Genomic DNA, 20,653 nt, shown 5'->3' with positions numbered 1-20,653 from the left:
GTGCCGCTTACGGTGTAACTTTGAAAATAAGAGTCGGGCATCTTAGTTATCGCCAAATTTATGTAAAATGTTACCGTACTATGGAAATGATTTTGTTATTACCTTATTCCACCCTTTTATATGAGAAAATAAATAAATAAAAAAAAAGGATGGAGCACTGGATTCAAACAAAAGTTCATTTTGAATATATCTGATGAATCACCTAGAGCATGGTATTAACATGGGTTGTCTAAGACGAGGAGTAACTAATTTCCAATTAGGACTAGAAATTGCTATTCTATTGAAAGATCGACAGCTCATTTTCCAACTTCTATGCCACCTTTTTTGAAGTTTGCATGGTTTAACCCATGTAGGAGGAGACGAAACCAATCATGGATGACGGTAGGCAAATTAATCATGATTGGTCTTTCGAGTATCCTCTTGATTTGGTGCAACCAACGTATATAGATAGCTTGGCGGTTCCGGCCTAATTAGTCGTTGTAAATAAGCTAAATTACAAGAGAAATCCAAAAGATGGCATTTCTGGGGCAATGAAGTGACGAAACTGTTGTTTCGTAACTGGTCACGAAGCCTCGGCTACGTTTAGTGGGCCCCAATAATTTGTGGCTTTGGTTGGAAGAAGGCTGGAAACCAACCATTCTTCTCAGACGAGAAGGAAACCCTTTGTAGTGCTTCCCTCCCACTCTTCGACGGGGCCATGGAACGGGCGGGGCTCTCGACAGCTCCACTGTACACTGAGATCAGTAGAAGTATATTGTTTCCTCCACCTCGCCCTCCTACTTGCTTCATCAAAGGAAGAAGAACCGACCATCATAAATCAAGACGGCTGAGGTCCAACTGCAGAGGAACAGAGAAAGACTGCAGTGACAGCAGCAGAATGGACGAAGATTGGATGTCATCGCCGTCGGCCACCCCCTACCAAATCCTCGGTGTGGACTCCACCTCCTGCTCCCCCGCCCAACTCAAAGCCGCCTTCCGAGCCCGTGTAAGTTCTACACCATCTGCTCCTTTGAGCCATTGCATTTTTCTGATTGCATTGGTAAAGATGTATATGTGTTTAGTCTAGCTTTTGGAAAATTTAATTAATAACTGCACGAGTGTGTGTACATGGCGAACTATATTATTTGTAAGTTTATTGGTTATAAATATAATGGGTCTTCATGATTTATTGTATCGAGAATGTTTGAAGATCTATGTCCTGTTACTATTATAATATCAAATTGTTTTAATGTTTCAGGTCAAGGAATTTCATCCAGATGTATGTAGAGACATGAAAGATGCAGATTCTATAATCAGACGTGTGATTCAGGCGTACGAGGTAGTCTGTAGTATGCATGTGTGTCTAGTTATTTAGTTGTTTGTTTTTGATAAAGAGAGAAGTATGAGGAACTTGTAATGGTAGGTCAAGGTGCAAAAGGGTGGCTCGATGAGTGGCCAAAATTCGGCCCACTCATCAGTCTTCCTCTGCAACCAAAGTTTATGGAATCACGTATGAGCCGAGTTTGCAATATTAGTCTTCGTGCTTGGCGATTGTCATAAGATTTTCTTTATCAATTATCCCTTTAGTGTTTTTTTTGTTTGTTTGTTTGTTTATGTTTAATGGGGGAATCGTGCATGATAAGTTTAATAGTTTTTTTTTTTTTTTCCATGGCCATCTCTCTTCTGTCATGGAGGAATCCTTTTGATCTACGCTTCTCATCTTTTGATGCTTTTATTCTTTATACGTACTATCTGTTTGTGCATCTGAAATCACATTAACAATCAGCTGTATACAAATTGGTGCCTCTAGTTGTAAATGCATGCTCTCATCGACCATTGACACATTCTGCTTGCAGATACTTTCTGTAAACCAACAAGTGGAGACCACTGAAAGGTAGATGAGGTTTTTATTTCAAACCATTGCTTATATGCATCTGAAAATGCTAGCATTCTTGATTTTCCTAATCGAACTTTGTTAGATATAAAAAATGATTAGTTTTCAAGTCCCTTTTTTTTTTTCCTGGTTGATGAGTAATAACTTGACAGTCAATCAAATCTTCTTTGGGGGTTATATGTATGGCTCTCGAGCTTCCATATTAATGATTTGAAGGATAAAAGAAATGACAGTAGAACAGGTGAAGTGATATACAGGAGAACAGGTGAAGTGATATAACTACAAGAGTAACTTAAATTATAAAGAAATTGCACTAAATAGTCCTTGTAGATTGTGACTTGGGTTTCATCTCAATAATCAAACCTCTTTGTTTAGCAACCAGAGGTTTTAGATTCAAGTCTTGGTAGTGTGTCCCTAAGTATATGGCCCAGGTAGTTATAATGTGGCTGGGTCTCCCTCCCTTTCTCCTATCAAAAAATAAAAAACCTCAGGTCTGCGATGACCTGTATGTAAAGGCATCAAAGCCTTCTTTAAACAATGTATATTTCAAGGAAAATTACTGGTGTAATTTGAAGTTAGGACTCCTTCGGCACATTTTGACTAAACACCAGGACACCTAATTGACTCAAAACTCCAGACCATTTAGGAAAAAGACTTACCTATCATCATGACCTTTGGACTTATTAGGCCACAAATATCTAGCTAATACTATTGGGACTCGTAAAATTCTTCCTTAATGCATTGGTGTTCCACCCGTCACTTTTCCTCTATGAACCTTCACCTACCTTGAAAGTCAAAATATAACAATCGAAATCCTGGATTGTTTTTGGAACTGTTCGAGATTACAACTATGTCATCAAACATTCTATTTTTATCTTATCCTATAGCTTTATAACTTTTTGAACTGACTCATTTGTCTGAGCAGCCTCAAGAAAACAAAAATTATAATCCAGTGTTGTGTTCATTCTTATTATCCATCCTTAGAAACTGATTTTCCTCACTTCGAATTTCCTCCACAGCCTCCATTTTCTTCTTAAACATCTTTACCCTCCAGAAGTCTTCTCATTGGTTGCAGACACGCTCATCTCATTCCACATATGCCAGAGCAGATTATAAACATCCGCATCCCCACCTTAAGACTAACCTTTTTGTCCCTTAATGACATTATGGACTTCCTTATATTTGTGGCTTCTTTTCAAGGTAGATCTAATCAATGATTCCGGTCCCAGTAGGATGTCCCATGAGACCTTGGGATGGGGTATCATCCCATGTGTTGGGATAGGACTGTCCTGTTAGTGTACCAGTGTTCTAATTGGGACGTCTTTGGACATTCTCTGTCCCAAGTATCGGGACGGTGGCGTATCTTGTTCCATGAAAAGATTTAGACAGTTCTGTCCCATGGGATTTAAAACCTTGGATCTAATTTCATATCTTAAATACCAACTCTCCTAACCAGCAGTTGTGAGAACTTTTATAAAGAAGATTGTCAAGAGAATTTTCCAAGTATAGATGGTAGAAGAAGAGGTTCTAGATTTCCTCCTTGACTTTCCTTTTCTTCTTTCTGTCTATTCTGTTTCTCCCCTCACAACCAGGCATGATCATCACCTTGCACAGTTGAACTACCATCAAGTTGGGTTTTGTGGCTATCTTGTTGTGCATGTACATGGCATCAATTTGTGCTGTGGCCACACCATCTTACTATGCATTGTTTTGAGTTGTTATGACCCCAATTTCTCTTCGTGTCATTGTCCTAAGCTTTGTGACCTTGTCAATTTGTCACCCTTTGCCAAACAGTGATGCTTTTGCTTCAAGCATCCTAAGACACCAGCATGCACATCAAGTATAACCAAGGATTCCACTTTGAGCCATTTTAAATGGTGTCATCATTATGATGGAGCAATATGTTGCATTGTCATGTGATATTGACCCCCGCTTTCATATCTAAAATCATGAAAGATGCGTCAAGGCCACCTTAACAAACTGAACGAGCCTTACATGAAATCTGCTCTAGTTGCTTTTGCTTGGAAGGTCCAGTTTAGCCTTAAAAATGAAGGTTATTGAAGACCCAAACGAAGCACTATAGTTGGTAGAGACTTTTAAGGCTCGCACCCAATTTGTCTTGGTGATCATGATTTGGGAAATGAACCATCTAAAAGGATATAATAAGGTCAATGTTTGGTGATGGCTTCTTCTAGACCCAACTCTTCAATGATATAATGTTATAATAAGATTGGCATAACATCTCTGCAAATTGACAAGGATTTTAGCATGGAACTAGCTTTGAGTTGAGGTATATGCATGAAGTCTCTGCATTTGGTCGCTATAAGACCCTTGAGCTGATCCCCCTCAGCCTCATGTTCATAAGCCCTTAATTTGAGCATAACATTTGTTTATGACTAATCTCCATGCTTTGTCCTCTACTTGGAGGAGACCTCCTGTTGATACAAAATAATTGATTTTAGTGCAGTATAATCACCATACTCATTCATTTGCTTACAAGAGACTCCTCCATTAGTAGTAAAAGCCCTGTTCATTAAGTAAACCTATTCATTCAATGACAAACTACACATACTCCTTAAATGGGTACACAGCAAGTCAACCATCTGGAGTCATCAAATTTGTGTCATGAATTTAATGTCTTATTAACTTCATTCATTTTTCTGTGGGAATTCTTTTGTGTTTTCAGGATAAGTAAACGAATATTGATGTAATTTTTCTTTATGTTCTTATTTTTGTAACTTTGCTATCTTTTAGGGTGTGCATGGACCCATTTGAAGAACCAGAATGTGAGGCTTATGACCTTTTTGTCAATGAGATTCAATGTGTTGGCAAAGGTAGAATTCGATTTACTTCTTTTCCTAGTTTTCACAGTTTTTCTTATTAGTATCAATTTCTTGACCTGGCAAATAGTATCTGGAAAGGAGAAACTTGTTAAAACATGTTTTATACACTGCTTTTTTTTTTTCTCTTTTTCCCTTTTTGTGTGGAACAAGTTGGGTTTTGGCCTAACTCTGACAGTCAATGGACAATAATATTAACAAAGTATAGATTTGTAGCCATCTAGTGCAGAATTGTTCTTTTCTGTTACCAAAATTATAGCATAAAGAGTTCCAAGGTGTCCAAGGTGCTTTTATTTAGATAAAAGAAATTTCTGTCTTCATGTGAAATAAGACTAGAAACCCAATTGACATCCCTGTTAGCATCCCCCTAGCTATGCTTATAAGTCCATGTTATAAATCTTTTCAAGTAGAGGACAGAAAATATGGAATCTAATAACTTCAATGTCTGAGGAATTTATATCCTCCTTTTACCCGTGACATGTATTTTCAACCCACTACAGTCCATACTTCAGCTTACAACTTACAGTGAATTATAAGGCCATGTGATGTGTCTTGGCTTTATTTACTTGATTTCTTTCAACTAAATCTTGAAGAAAATTAAAGTAACATTTGCATGGTTATGAATGTCTCTTTCCATTTTCAGCACTGCCTTTGGCCATAAAGATGATTTGCCTCTAATGGGACCCTAAAGAGCAGGAAATGTATTAAGCTAGTATATAATTATAAGAAACTATTCCAAATCTTGAAAGGCAGCTGTACCTTGTCTATAGCGTACTTTAAGAGAGTACTAGAATAATAAAAAGCAGAAATTGTGATCAAGAATCTTCAAATGACACCAACATCAAATTCTAATATATTCAAAAGTTTCAATGATTTTAAATTTCAGTAAATTTTCTATTTTCCTTGAGGAGTTATATCCATGTAATTAGTTATATATTGTTAAGCAGTAATATGATGGTTACTCAAACTCTGTACAAGTGACGGCTTAATGTTGCTGGAACATTCAAGAGATGAAAATTAGTTCCAGTAAAATTTAAGGCTTATTATAAGTTCAAGATAGTTATAGAAATCTAGAGATCTATATATTCACTTGAAAGTGGATTGTGGGGATTGATGAGTAGTAGTAGTCTACTTTCATTCCATTTGACCTAATATAAGGTGGATAACCTTGATGTCTATTATCATTGTTGTATTTGCAATAATGGTAAAGGAACTTGGTCAAATGGTTTCTCCTTCACTCATTCAGCATTTGATGAAGTAAAATGCGCGAGCATTAGCATCGATAACCTACATAGTTTGACAATAGACCTTGAAAATACAATTATTTTCTTAACATCATTCTGTTTAAAGATTGTCCATATGTTGTGTATATAGAAACAAGCATGATTGCTAGCTTGGTCGAAGCTAGCTTATGTATGCACTTGTATGCTTTATGCTAATGAAGCTAATGGTTTGTGTCATGGTCCAAATCTGGGATATAACACGGCTATGCTATCAAGGGATACAGCCCATGATAACACGAAGTCAATATTCATCTTCTTAAATATAATAACAAATGCATCATAAATAAACATAATAATAAAGTTCAATTCAAATGTTTAATTAAACCAAAACTAGTTCAAAGCATTTAAATCCAAAAGCAAATATCAACCCAATTATCAAGATTCATAATTAAATAACTATAAGTCCATGATCATAAAATAAACTAAATTTTTATTACAAAATTTTCAAGCTTGCTTCACAGATCTCCAAGCCTAGATTTTCTTTGTCGGTCATAATCTTATTTCTCTGTAAAAAAAAAAAAAAAAAAAAATGAGCTATACTGGCCCAGTAAGTAGAACATATGCTTTCTTATCGGATTCAGCATAAGTTTTTCATGATAATACAATATTTATAAAATAATAAATAATATAAAATAAAGTATTTCATAGAATATATAATAAAAAAAGTCATAAACCAATCATGCATGCATAAATCATGAACATTACATAAACATGTTTCGTAAATCATTCTTGTCATATGTTCATGTCATGTTTCTAAATCTTACTCACAAATATTCGTGCTATGATCACTTTATATCCATGATAGGGTCAATATTTTTAATCGACAAGTTCATATTTCATGTGCCAACTTTATACCCACTGACAGGGTCTGTGTCCTTATGGATGCTAGCTCTGGGTATCGACCTTCTAATAGAGATTCGTTCATAGCTAACTGAGAGCTTTTAAAATCTTTATATCTTTTTTTCTTAAAACATACATATACATAGGTAGAAATCAATAAAATTCATACTTCATAAACATTCTATTTTTATTAAAATATATTCAGAAAATCAATGTTCATAATAAAGCATATCTTTTTTTTCATATCTCATATGCTGATCCTTATTTTATTAAAAAAAATATGATTTCATCATCAATAATTTTTTGCATGAAAAACATGATCATTTAAAAATAAATAAAGAACGTAAGATCCACTTACCTCGATCATCCTAGATCTTTAGTCTTTCTTAAATGAATCAGGTAATCCTATTTAAACTTGTCACGCCCCAAATCCGGGACATAACACGACCATGCCATCCAGGGATACAGCCCATGATAACACGAAGCCAACATTCATCTTCTTAAATATAATAACAGATGCATCATAAATAAAAGTAATAATAAAGCTCAATTCAAATGTTTAATTAAACCAAAACTGATTCAAAGCATCTAAATCCAAAAGTAAACATCAACCCAAGTCTCAAGATTCAAAATTAATTAACTACAAGTCCATGATTATAAAATAAACTAAACTTTCACTACAAAATTTTCAAGCCTGCTTCGCAGATTCTCAAGCCTGAATTTTTTTCGCCAGTCCTAACCTTATTTCTCTGTACAAAAAAAAGAAAACAAAAAGAATATGAGCTACACTAGCCCAGTGAGTAGAACTGACGCTTTTTTATCGGATCAAACATAAGTTTTTCTATGATAATGCAATATTGACAAAATAACAGATAATACAAAATAAAGTATTTCATAGAACATATAATAAAACAAGTCATAAACCAATCATGCATGCATAAATCATGAACATTTCATAAACATAAATCATAAATCATTCTTGTCATGTATTCGTGTCATGTTTCAAAACATTGCTCACTGATATTCGTGCTAAGATCACTATTATACCTGTGACAGGACTAGGGATGGAAATAGGCCAGGCGGCCTGTCAGGGGCCTACGGCCTGGCCTGCTGTCGGCCTGACCTGGCCTGACCTATTTATCTAAATAAGCCAGGTATAGGCTTTTAAAAAGGCCTATTTAAATAAATAGGTCAGGCCTAAAATTTTAAAGTTTGGCCCGAAAGTCTGCAGGCTGGCCTGTATAAATTATATATATATATAATTTAATAAAAAATATTATTTTATTAATATATATAATTAATTAATTATTGATCTTATCCATCGATATCCAATTATCTTAGTCCTTTCGAGAATCAAGAAGACGGAAGAGTCTTTTAGACTTTTATCCTTCCTTGACTCTTTGAGTCTTTTAACCTTCCGGTCCTTCCCTAAGTCTTTTACCCTGTCATCACTCATCAGTCTTTTACCCTTCCAGAGACCACCACAAGCATAGGGTACGGTTCCTTCCTTGTTCATTCATATTCTCTTGCTGCGTGGTTACCACTTACCAACCTGTGTGCAGTATATTAATATATACTTTCTTGGTTGGTATATTATAGGTCTATCTAATGGCTTCTCCATTTCAAAGCAATGAAATAATTTCATCTACTCCTACTTCTATTCCTTTAAATGAATCTCATGAGGCCACTCAACGTAGACCAATAGATTTAAGTATGCTTCAAGATGATGACAGACCTGACAATGACAGTGATCAATTAGGTTCTCTCCCAGAACATGAAGGGCCAAGAGATGAGGATTGTATTACTAATAAGAAGAGGCGAAAAACATCAGTTGTTTGGAATGACTTTCATGAAATTGATGTCGCTGGAGGTGGAAAGAAAGCCGTATGCAACTATTGTAAAGAAAAACTAGCTACTGGTGGGAGGGGGGCTAGCACAAGCCATCTTAAAAGGCATTCCCAGAGTTGCTTGCAAAAGAGGTTGCACATGACTCAGCAAAAGAAGCAAACCACCATTCCATTTCATCCTTCCAATTCAGGTATTAATCCTTTTGTTACTCCTGGTGCTAAGTATTCTAATGAAAAAATGAGAGAAATTATTGCTTCTGCTATAATGGTACATGAGCATCCTTTTAGTATTATTGAGGATGAGATTTGGATGTGGGGTTTCCAATATACAAATCCTGAGTTTCAGAAAATTTCTCGTAAAACAGCAAGGGCTGATTGTTTAACAATCTATGAGGCTGAGAAAAAAAAAATTGAAGGCTTTGTTGAAGAGTGTGAACAAAATTAGTATAACTACAGATATGTGAAAATCAAGTCACCAAGTAGCTGAATACATGGTTATTACTGGCCATTTTATTGATGGGGGATGGAGTCTTCAAAAGAGAGTTTTGAGTTTTGTGAAAGTTCCTGCTCCAAGGCGTGGAGTTGATGTGGCTGATGCAATTTTTAAGTGTTTGAAAGCATGGGGGATTGAAAATAAAGTGTTTTCAGTTTCTGTTGATAATGCATCTTATAATGACTCATGCATAAGAAATCTCAAGGAAAACTTATCACTGTGCAACAAGTTAGTTCTTGATGGAGAGTTGTTTCATGTCAGATGCTATGCACACATACTAAATTTGTTGGTGCAGGATGGCCTTGGTAAGATTAAAAATGTCATTCACAACATTCGAGAGAGTGTGAAGTATATTAATCACTTTGATTCAAGGTTGAAGGCTTTTTGTGATGTTGTTGAACAAAAGCGATTAAAAGAAAGAAAGTTAATTATTGATTGTCCGACAAGATGGAATTCCACATTTGAGATGTTATCTTCTGCTTTAAAATTCAAGATTACATTTCCAGCTTATAAGGAAAGAGAGCCACATTATGATTATGCACCCTCACCTGAGGATTGGGAAAAGGTTGAGAAGGTTTGCCAACTTTTAGAAGTTTTTAGTCTAGCTACTCATGTCATCTCAGGCAGTGAATATCCTACTGCTAATTTGTATCTTGTTGAGGTTTATAGGGTGAAAGAGGTAATTGATGCTGCAGCAAGGGATTGGGACTTCTTTATGAAAGAAATGGCAAAGCCAATGAAGGAAAATTTTGATAAATATTGGGAGGAATGTAACCTTTTGATGGCTATTGCTAGTGTCTTAGATCCTAGGTGCAAATTTCATGTTGTTGATATATGTTTTCCCTTGATATATAAATCAGAAACTGAGGCTGAAAAGAATGTGAACAAAGTGCACACGGCATTACAAGTATTATATGATGAGTATGTGAATTTGAGTAGGGAAAAGCCATCCTCTTGTGAAGTAAATACTGGTGGCAACAACTCCTTATCTACTGCCGTATCTAAACCTTCATTTACCACTGGATTTGATCAAATTATGAGCATTGTGCGTGAAAAGGAAGCAGTTCCCCACTGAAATCATAGTTAGAATCTTATCTTGAGGAGGGTGTTTATATTTATGATAGTAGTTCTAACTCCTCCTTTAGTGCTTTGGAGTGGTGGAGGAACAACAGCTTGAAATATAAGATCTTATCAAAAATGGCAGCTGATATACTAGCTATTCCAATCTCAACAGTGGCACCAGAGTCCACATTCAGTGCTGGAGGAAGAATTATAGATGAATATCGTGCTAAATTGAATGAAGAATCTGTTGAAGCACTCATTTGTGGTGGGGATTGGCTCCGCAATAAATATGGTTTGAAGAGAAAGCAAAAGGTATAAATTTTAGATATTGAAATGGTCATTTTTCTAATATTTGTTAAATTAATTATTATCAGACTATTTTATGGTTTGATAACATAAATTGATTTATTATTTTGAAGGAGTCTGAACAAGAAGAGATCACCTTGAGGATTTGATGCCTTGCTCTTGCTACTTGTTGCTTGCTGTACTACTTCCTACTTGTTAGGAGTTTTACTTCTGTTTTTTAATTTAGAGCTGTGATGGAAAATATTGGATTTTGTTGGGAGGTTTTATTTTTATTTTTTATTTTGTTATGACTTTTAATGGTCTGATGGAAGCTACTTGTTTGAAGATTTTATTTTTGATTTTTAATTTGACATTGAGACTTGTGATGGTTTGATAGAACCTGCCATTGTTTTTTTTAATTTGTAGACCTTCATTTTTTTAATTTATAGTTGTGACTTGTTATGAAACATATGGGATTTGTCAATTGTCATGGGTGTTTTTCATTGTGTTTTGTAAAATAAGCCAGATCAAGCCTCATTTTAAGCCTGAACCAGTCCAACAGGCCAGGCTTAAGCTAGTATTTTACAATACAGGCCTGGCCTATTTAAGCCAAAACCTGGCCTATTTTCATCCCTACTTTTAAATAGGCTTTCAGGCTAGGCCAGACTTTTTTATTTTGCAAAACAGGCCAGGCCGAGCCTTATTTTAAGCCTGAACCAGTCCAACAGGCCAGGCTCAGGCTAGTATTTTACAATACAGGCCTGGCCTGTTTAAGCCAAAGCCTGACCTGGTCTGACCTATTTCCACCCCTAGACAGAACCATGTTTCTTAATCGACAGAGTTCTTATTTCAGGTGCTAACTTTATACCCGTTGGCGGGGTCATGTTTCCTATGGATGCTAGCTCCAGATGTCGACCTTCCCGAAGAGATTCATTCATAGCTATCTGAGAGCCTTTGAAATCTTTATATCTTTTTCTTAAAACATACATATACATAGATGAAAAAATCATAAAATTCATGCTTCATAACCATGCTATTTCATAAAGCATATTTATGAAATCAATGTTCATAATAAAACATGCTTTTTCATATCACATATGCTGATCTTTATTTTATGAAAAATATGATTTCATTAACAACAGATTATTTGCATAAAAAATATAATAATTTTAAAAATAAATAAGGAGCATAAGATCCACTTACCTCGATCGTCCTAGATCTTTAGTCTTTCTTAAATGAATCAGATAATCCTGTTTAAAATATTAAATCATGATCAATTTTTATTTCATATATTTAATAAAATTAAATAATAAAAAAAGTGGTTGTTTGGGTGACCAATCCGATAGACCATTTGGGCACAAATGATTCGGGGTCATCTCGTTGAGGTCAACATGGATTCCTAAAAGAGAAAAAGATGATCCGGTACAAAATCTATGGGTCTTTCTTAGAGAGAGAAAGGAGGAGAGAGAAAATTTTAGAGAGAGAAATTTTAGAGAGAGAAAGAGGGAGAGAGAAGAGAAAGGAAAAAAGGAAGAGAGAGAAGAGAGAAAATTCTCTCTTTTTTCTTTTCTTTTTTTTTTTTCTTTTTCTTTTTCTTTTTCTTCTCTTCTTTTCTTCTTTCTTTCCTCTTCTTTGGCCGAACAGGGGAGGACCAGAGGGACGTTTGCCCATGGTCTAGCAGGCTGCGGCGGCACGGCTGGTGGTCTAACAGTGGCGACTGATGGTGGTGGAGCCAGAGATGGCCGACGGCGAGGTTCGGCCGGTGGGAGATTAGAAAAAAAATGAAAAACTGGAGACCGCCCTCTTTCTTAGAATTTCTCCGATCATTGGCCGATCACCGACGGTCATGACCTTCGAAGAAGATAAGTAGAGAGGTGGGGGTCCAAATCTAAGGGTGCGGCACCATGGGCGGCGGTGCTGGTGACTGAAAAAGGGAGGAAGATGGCTCGGCCGAACAGAGCAAAATAGAGTCTTGCCTTATTGTGGATTTTTCGACGAATCCGACGGCCGGCGAGGGTGCGCCAGGCCATGGGAAGGAGGGGAAGGAAGAGAAGGAGGGCCGGGGCTTACCTCCAACTCCGGTGAGGTTTCCGAAAAGAATTTGAGGCAAAACCAAGAAGGGCGTGGACGGCTTCAATGGAAAAATCTGAAAGGAAGAAGAGGAAGAAACTGGTGCTCGTCGTGGCCGACTATGGAGGAGAAAGGGAGGATTTTATAGGCTCTTCCTAGGGTTCCTATTTGCCCTAGGAGTCCTAGATCTAGTCGAACAAGAGGAGGAAGAAGAGTCAATGGGAGTCTTCATTCAAAATTTTTTTTTCTGTGGGCTTGATGGGCCACAATTGGGTGGGCTTGATTTTTAGAACAGGGTATCACAAAAATATTAAATCATGATTAATTTTTATTTCATATATTCAATAAATTTAAATAATAAAAGAAAGTGGTTGACTGGATGATCAATTCGATAGACCATCCGGACACTAAATCGATTAGGAGTCATCTCACTGAGGTCAACATAGGTCCCTAAAAGAGGAAAGAATGGCCCGATACAAGATCTGTAGATCTTTCTTAGAGAGAGAAAAAAGGAGAGAAATTTTAGAGAGAGGAGAAGAGAGAATCTTAAAGGGGCTTTAAGAGAGAGAAAATCCTCTCATTTTTCTTTTTTTTTCTTTTTCTTTTTTTCTTTTTCTTATCTTCTTTTCTTCTTTCTTTTCTCTTCGTTTGTCGAACAGGAGAGGACTTGAGGGAGGTTTGCCCATGGTCCGACGAGGTGCGGTGGCACGGTCGGTGGTCCGATAGTGGCGACCAACGGCGGTGGAGTGAAAGATGGCCGATGGCAAGGTTCGACCGGCAAGAAATTATGAAAAAAAATCAATTAAATAATAGGGCATCTTTTTCTTCTCGATTTTCGGCAAAGTCGATGGCTGACAACGAGGTTTGGGGCCAGAGGAGAAAGGGAAGAGGGAGAGGAAGAAAGGTCGGAGCCTTACTTGAGCTCCGATGGCATCTTCGGCCTCTATTTTTTGGCGAACACAATAACAGGAGGCCCCGGATTCAACGGAGAAAAGAGAGAGAAAAATCATCGGTGTTCGTCGGTGTTCATCATGGCCAGTCTTAGAGGAGAGGGGAGGGGATTTTATGGAGCGGAGGGGAGGCCGAATCTTTTTCGGATTCGACTTCCTCTCCGATGAGGTCGCACGAAAGAAGACTCCCAATGGGAGTCTTCAATGTTTCTCTTTTTTTATCTCTTTGGCTGCTTTGAGATTCGGATTATCACATTCTACCCCTCTTAAAAAGAGTTTCGTCCTCAAAATTTGGTATATCTTCACTCTTTTACCAATAGGGATCTTAATCTTCATACTATCTTTACTATACTCTTAGATCAAGTTCCATCAATTCTAACTTCCTCATCTAAAATGAGGCAATTTTTTTTTAACAAGATATTGATAAAAATAACTTTTCTAAGAGAAGATATAACATATAGTAGCTTATTCAATTCTATATAGTTATTATTTGAAAGATGTAAAGGAATGAAAAAATTCATAATCAAATAGCATATGAGCATCTATGGGGTGACTAGAATGGTACCTGTAACTACTTGATTGCTTGCACTGACACCTTGTTGGGTCAAAGCGAATACCCTTGCATTTCCTTGTTGTTTCTGATCTGCTAGCTTGGAACTCTTTGAACTATCCTTTTTCTTAATAAGACAATCTCGTGCCATATGTCTTATTCTGCCGCATGAAAAGCATGCTCCCAGCTTTTTGAGACAAGGTCCATAATGATTTTTGCCATAATATTCACAGATTATAGCTTTTTTATTATTCTCTACAATATTAGTAGAATTTTTCTGTTGATCATTTAAATTTTCTGTTGATCTCGATCTTTTTTTGTTACTCCTCTCCTGTTCTGATCTTTTTATCTCGGATTCTACTTTCAAAGCTTGTTCTAGCATATCTTTATAATCATTAAAAATATGAGAAGATAATCGAGACTGAATCCCATATTTTAATCCTTGCTCAAATCTACTAGCTTTGCTCATTTTAAACTCCATAAGCTGAGGGCAGAAACAACCTAACTCATTGAATTTGTTTGCATACTCTGATACTGTCATTTCATCTTTTTTGTTTCAAAGCTAAGAACTCATTCTCCTTTACTAATCTCATTGTCTCGGAAAAGTATTGATCATAAAATATCTTTTTAAACTCTTTCCAAGTCAACTGGTCATCGATATTCTCATAGACAGTCTTTGTTGCAATCCACCAAAGCTCGATATTCTCTTTTAGCATAGATATGGCCAATCTGACTTTTATGTTTTCGAGATACTGTAGGACATCGAACATCTTCTCTATCTCCCGAATCCAGGTCTCTGCAACTAGAGGGTCAGGTCTACCCTCAAACAGTGGTGGATTAAGCCTTCTAAACCTCTCATAATATGACTCTAAAGATGGTGCAGGTTGAGGAGCAGCTTGTGTCTGCTGTTATTAGTGAATAAGCTGAGCCACCACTTGGCATACTCCAGCAACATCTGCTTGAGTGGCTGGCGCATTAGGAGCATGCTCAGCCGACTAGTTGGCATCTCTCATCGTAGTTCTTCTTACTTCTCTCTTTCTACTGGTAAGATTCATTGAGACTTCATTCTCTCTGTTGCTCATTGTCACCTAAAAATACTAGCATTAATTAACTTCCTTAAATGAGCAATAGAAACTTTAAAAAAATTTATTTATTCTTATTCAATTAAATATGATCTAGCTAAATGAGATCTATCTATCCATTATTGGATTTTAAGTCTACCAATGATCAAATCTATTGCTCTGATACCATAAAATATGATGCCCCAAATTCGGGACATGATACGGCCATGCTATCAAGGGATACAGCCCATGATAACAAGAAGTCAACGTTCATCTTCTTAAATATAATAACAAATGCATCATAAATAAAAGTAATAATAAAGTTAAATTTAAATACTTAATTAAACCAAAACTGGTTCAGAGTATCTAAATCCAAAAGCAAATATCAACCCAAGTCTCAAGATTCATAATTAAATAACTACAAGTCCATGATCATAAAATAAACTAAACTTTCACTACAAAATTTCTAAGCTTGCTTCGCAGATCCTCGAGCCTGGATTTCTTTCGTCGATCCTAACCTTATTCCTTTGTAAAAAAAAAAAAAAAAAGAATATGAGTTACACTAGCCTAATAAGTAGAACCTACGCTTCTTTATCAGATCCAGCATAAGTTTTTCATGCTAATACAATATTTAAAAAATAACAGATAATATAAAATAAAATATTCTATAGAATATATAATAAAATAAGTCATAAACCAATCATGTATGCATAAATCATGAACATTACATAAACATGTTTCGTAAATCATTTTTGTCATGTGTCCATATCATGTTTCTAAATCTTGCTCACAGATATTCGTGCTATGGTCACTTTATATTCGTGACAGGGCCAGTATTCTTAATCGACAAGTTCATATTTCATGTGCCAACTTTATACCCGCTGGTAGGGCCTATGTTCTTGTAGATGCTAGCTTCGGGTGTCGACCTTCCCATAAGGATTCATTTATAGCTATCTGAGTCTTTGAAATTTTTATATCTTTTTTTTTAAAACATACATATATATAGGTAGAAATCAATAAAATTCATACTTTATAAATATTTTATTTTTATTAAAATATATTAATAAAATCAATGTTCATAATAAAACATGTTTTTTTTTATATTTCATATGCTGATCTTTATTTTATAAAAAAAATGATTTCATCATCAACAATTCTTTGCATGGAAAACATGATCATTTAAAAATAAATAAGAAACATAAGATCTACTTATCTGGATCGTCCTAGATCTTTAGTCTTTCTTAAATGAATTAGGTAACCCTATTTGATCGTCCTAGATCTTTAGTCTTCCTTAAATGAATCAGGTAATCCTATTTAAAATATTAAATCATGATTAATTTTTTATTCTATATATTCAATAAAATTAAATAATAAAAGAAAGTGGTTGACTGGGTGACCAGTTCGATAGACCATTCAGATACTAAATCGATTAGGAGTCATCTCACTGAAGTCAACATGGGTCCCTAAAAGAGGAAAGGATGGCCCAATACAGGATCTGTAGATCTTTCTTAGAGAGAGAAAAGAGGAGAGAGAAATTCTAGAGAGAGGAAAAGAGAGAATCCTAGAGGAACTTTAATAGAGAGAAAGAGAGAGAAAATCCTCTCTCTTTTTTTCTTTTTCTTCTTTTTCTTTTCCTTCTCTTCTTTTCTTCTTTCTTTTCTCTTCTTTGGCCGAACAGGAGAGGACCTGAGGGAGGTTTGCCCGTGGTCCGACAAGATGTGGTGGCACGGTCGGTGGTCCGGCAGTGGCGACCGACAGCAGTGGAGCCAGAGATGGCCGATGGCGAGGTTCAGCCGACGAGAAATTATAGAAAAAAATCATTTGAAAAATAGGGCATCCTTTTTTTCTCGATTTTCGGCAAAGTCGACGGCCAGCGGTGAGGTTTGGAGCCAGAGGAGAAAGGGAAGAGAGAGAGGAAGAAAGGTCGGAGCCTTACCTGAGCTCCGGTGGCATCTCTAGCCTCTATTTTCTGGTGAACACAATAACAGGAGGCCGTGGCTTCAACGGAGAAAAGAGGGAAAAATCGTCAGTGTTCATCGGTGTTCGTCGTGGCCAGCCTTAGAGGAGAGGAGAGGGGATTTTATAGGGCGGAGGGGAGGCCGAATCTTTCCCGGATTCGACTTCCTCTCCGATGAGGTCGCGCGGAAGAAGACTCCCAGTGGGAGTTTTTAACGTTTCCCTTTTTTTGTCTCTTTGGCTGCTTTGAGATTCGGATTATCACGGTTTGCCTTCTAATCTTGTTTGTCTAGGTTTCAATCTTACTGAGACTTACTTGTCGTAGAGTTCACTGTTGGCTATTGACCTTGGTTCTATCAAAATGACAAGGAAGCAATTCCTTCTATCCTGCATGACCTCAAAATGATATTTTTTTATTCTATTTTTCCAGCATATCCATCTATAGTTTTGCATATCAAATGTCTTATATATGTTGAGCATGAACTTTTTTGGATAAAAGTCCAGAGAGCATTAGGCATCCCTCAAGTTTATCATGCCCTAATAGATACTTATTCTCTGCAGGATGTCCATATTCTTGTGTTAAAAAGGCACCTCATGCCTTTTCATTCACTGGTGAGAACGGTACTGCTCGTGCAATGTCTCAAGGTTTGGCCACATTTTTAATTTCATTTCTAGTGACATGGAAGTATTTATTATGCCTTCTCATGAGCACCTAGCTTTATAGGACTTCTGAATCACTTCTAATGACTAAAAGTTTATCCTACAATGTGATATCTTAAAATTTTGAAATCATTGGAGTTATTAGATTGATTGATGGTATGTGTATTTCTTTGTGTATTATTCATTTGTACACTGAAACCTCAAAGTGTTTCAAGATGCTCTCAATGTACGCTCATGCTAAATTGTAATTGAACAAGAATCCTGATATGTCTACTTGAAATATCTCTTTTGGAGTAGCAGAAGGTTTAAACTACTCATGCTGATGATCTGAAACCATTTTACAAATATTTCTAGCAGCTTTCATGCATCACTGACTTGAAAGAAGCACAAGTGTGGTTTTTTTCTACAGATCTTGAGACATACTCTAGTGTCCTGCAGATAATGAATCTTTCTGAAGATCTTTTATTTTTTGAAAAAAAAGAGGTCTTGAGTATTGGATTCTGTAAAGAGCTCCCACGGTCTATTGGCAATTTATATAAGCCTGGAGAGCACATTTGAAACTGAACTGTCACCAGTCTCTTTTAGTTGGCATACGATAGGCATATCTTGCAATGGCTATTTGATTAGCGTTGATATTAGCTATTCAAAGATTGTGGTAACGAATATTATATTTTATTCCTAGGGGAATTTTTTGTTGTTCCAGTTATCTTTGTCATCTTACAGGCGTGATAGTTATTTGTAGTTTCTTTTGACCTGGTGGTACTTCTGATATTGTTGATGCAAAGGTTGAAGTGTCAAATATATTACCCTCATCCTTGGTTTAGCAAGCAGAGTAGAAAACAGATATGAAAGTAATGGAAAAATGCCATAGCTAGAAGTAGAGGATCAGGTACAAAAAGTTTATTCCAGTTAATTCATGCACCGGGATGAATAGCATTTGAGGATAATGTGTACTCCTTACTCATGCATCAACTCCCATGGGAGGATAAACTCTCGGACTTTAAGTTTTGTTTGCCAGGCTAGTTTTTCTTTCTTCCACATTTTGTCAGTCCCTTGGTTTGTTAATGCAGGGCATGGTGATGATTATCTCGTCCAGAGTGCTGTTGGGCAGTGCCCAAGGAGATGCATCCATTATGTCACACCTTCGCAACGAGTTATTTTGGAGGATATGCTCCAGAGGTAATGATGATAATTTAGAAGATTATAATTGTGATTCATAAAAGAAAAATTAGAACTTCCAGATTGGATTATACTAACTTTTGCTGTTTTTTGCTGTTTTGATATTGATGCTTGCAGTATCTTAAGTCCACCATATGACTTGTCGGAAGCAGATTTCTTGGACTCTCTCATTATCAAAGCAAATTTTGAAAACAATCGATACCAACAGCCCAAAAGGAAACCAAAGGTCTCAAGTAAATATGTTGATTGGTCATGACATTGAGAGAGTGATAGGATGTGTATTCCATGTAAGCAACTACAAATTTTGAGGTGGATAGCTATTTACATCTTAGGCACAGTTGATATTTTTATGGCTGTTTGATCTTTAGGCTAATGTACAGTTGGGAGTATATTTCTATACATTGACTAATACTACTTGGTGTTGGACCATATCAAATCTTGTTGTTCTCAAGGGCTTTAGGAGATGGAAACCCAGTGCTTTAGTCTCCATGTAGTCTGGCCAACTTAATCCATCAACTTAATGTGGATATCCTCTTGATTTATCTTATCCATGCTTGAATTGTATCCTCTTTTTCCAAGAGGGGAAGCCACATTCTCTTTTATCGCAGGATGGCGTGTCCCTTTTTTTTTAATTTTCTGGTATATGTTGCCTGGAGGCAATTCTTGCCTATGGAGCAGCACTAGTAATCCTTCCCCAATATTGCTGAATTTTGCAGCAAGCTTGCAGCAGTTTCAATTGAAACATCATCTTAAGTATAAAAAACAAGTGACTAAGATCAAGTGATTGGTGTTGTTCTCTCTATGCTAACAAATATGTCGCTCTATTAAACATTGAAAGTGACATACTAATGTTCCACTTTGAGCCTAAACTTGGAAAGCAAGAGAAAGAACAACATATGGGTTTTATTCCCGAATCATGACAATATTTTATTCATGGCTAATCTCTAGCAATTGCTTCCATTTGTAAAGCATATGAAGCTTCTATTTTAGAGGCAATAGGTGCAATTACCTGTGCCAACCACTATGTGTGGCTTAACAAAATGATCAACATTATTTACTTTTTGTTTTTGCTTTTGTTTTTGTAAAAATGGAAAAAACGGGCAACATTGGATGTTCCCCGGAGGTCTAACCAGCCCACTCGAACCTTGCAATACAGATTTTCTTAGTGGTACCCACTTCCACCGCAAGCTAGTGATCTCTCATTTGTTTACTTTGGATCTATTGGGATATATCGATCGGTCTCTTTCACATCGACTCACTGTCGGGCCCATCTAACCGGCATCCGACTCTACCGACCGCACCGACCGACGACTGCCGACGCTGTCCGACCGAATATATGTCGGTCGGACAGATCCTCTCCGCTCCCGACTGGCCGAACTGCGGAGCCCGATATCCACCTCCCGCAATGCGCCTGACTGACCGCCGGAGGGTCCCTAGGTCTTCACCCAACATCCTACGGACGAAGGCCGATGCATGATTGATCGGCTCCTCCGAACACCGTACGGCTGCTGAGGGCCGCCGCCCTGACAAAGATATGCGACGCAGCCGCCTTGAGACATTGTCCCACCTAAGACATGGGTCAACCTTGATGATTTGACAGCCCCACGACGATTTGACAACCCCACGGTGACCCTGACAGCCTCCGACGATTTGACAACTCTCCCATTGTCTGCGTCATTAATGACGGCACCATGCCGCGCTCTA

The 20,653-nt window shown here is 36.9% G+C and overlaps 1 protein-coding gene across 8 annotated transcripts; it reads left to right on the top strand.

Moving 5' to 3' along the window:
* Nucleotides 1-166: 166 nt before the first annotated feature.
* LOC105057636 (chaperone protein dnaJ C76, chloroplastic) lies at nucleotides 167-19,496 on the top strand. Of its 8 annotated transcripts, none has more exons than XM_073248555.1 (8): nucleotides 167-985; nucleotides 1,238-1,321; nucleotides 1,836-1,873; nucleotides 4,628-4,707; nucleotides 8,596-8,874; nucleotides 17,672-17,755; nucleotides 18,841-18,949; nucleotides 19,067-19,496. In XM_073248555.1, exons 1-8 carry the CDS (start codon nucleotides 698-700, stop codon nucleotides 19,203-19,205), a joined length of 1,101 nt encoding a protein of 366 aa, XP_073104656.1. In that variant the 5' UTR covers nucleotides 167-697; the 3' UTR covers nucleotides 19,206-19,496. The 8 variants fall into 8 exon arrangements, with proteins under 8 accessions (XP_073104656.1, XP_073104657.1, XP_010938604.1 ...); XM_073248556.1 differs by having other exon boundaries at nucleotides 178-985; nucleotides 1,238-1,318; XM_010940299.4 differs by lacking the exon at nucleotides 8,596-8,874 and having other exon boundaries at nucleotides 560-985.
* The last annotated feature ends 1,157 nt before the right edge of the window (nucleotides 19,497-20,653 follow it).

Source organism: Elaeis guineensis, chromosome 14, assembly GCF_000442705.2.
Source record: "Elaeis guineensis isolate ETL-2024a chromosome 14, EG11, whole genome shotgun sequence".
Lineage (NCBI taxonomy): Eukaryota > Viridiplantae > Streptophyta > Magnoliopsida > Arecales > Arecaceae > Elaeis > Elaeis guineensis.
Note: the sequence above shows the minus strand (reverse complement) of the source record. Positions and strands in the feature narration are given on the sequence as shown.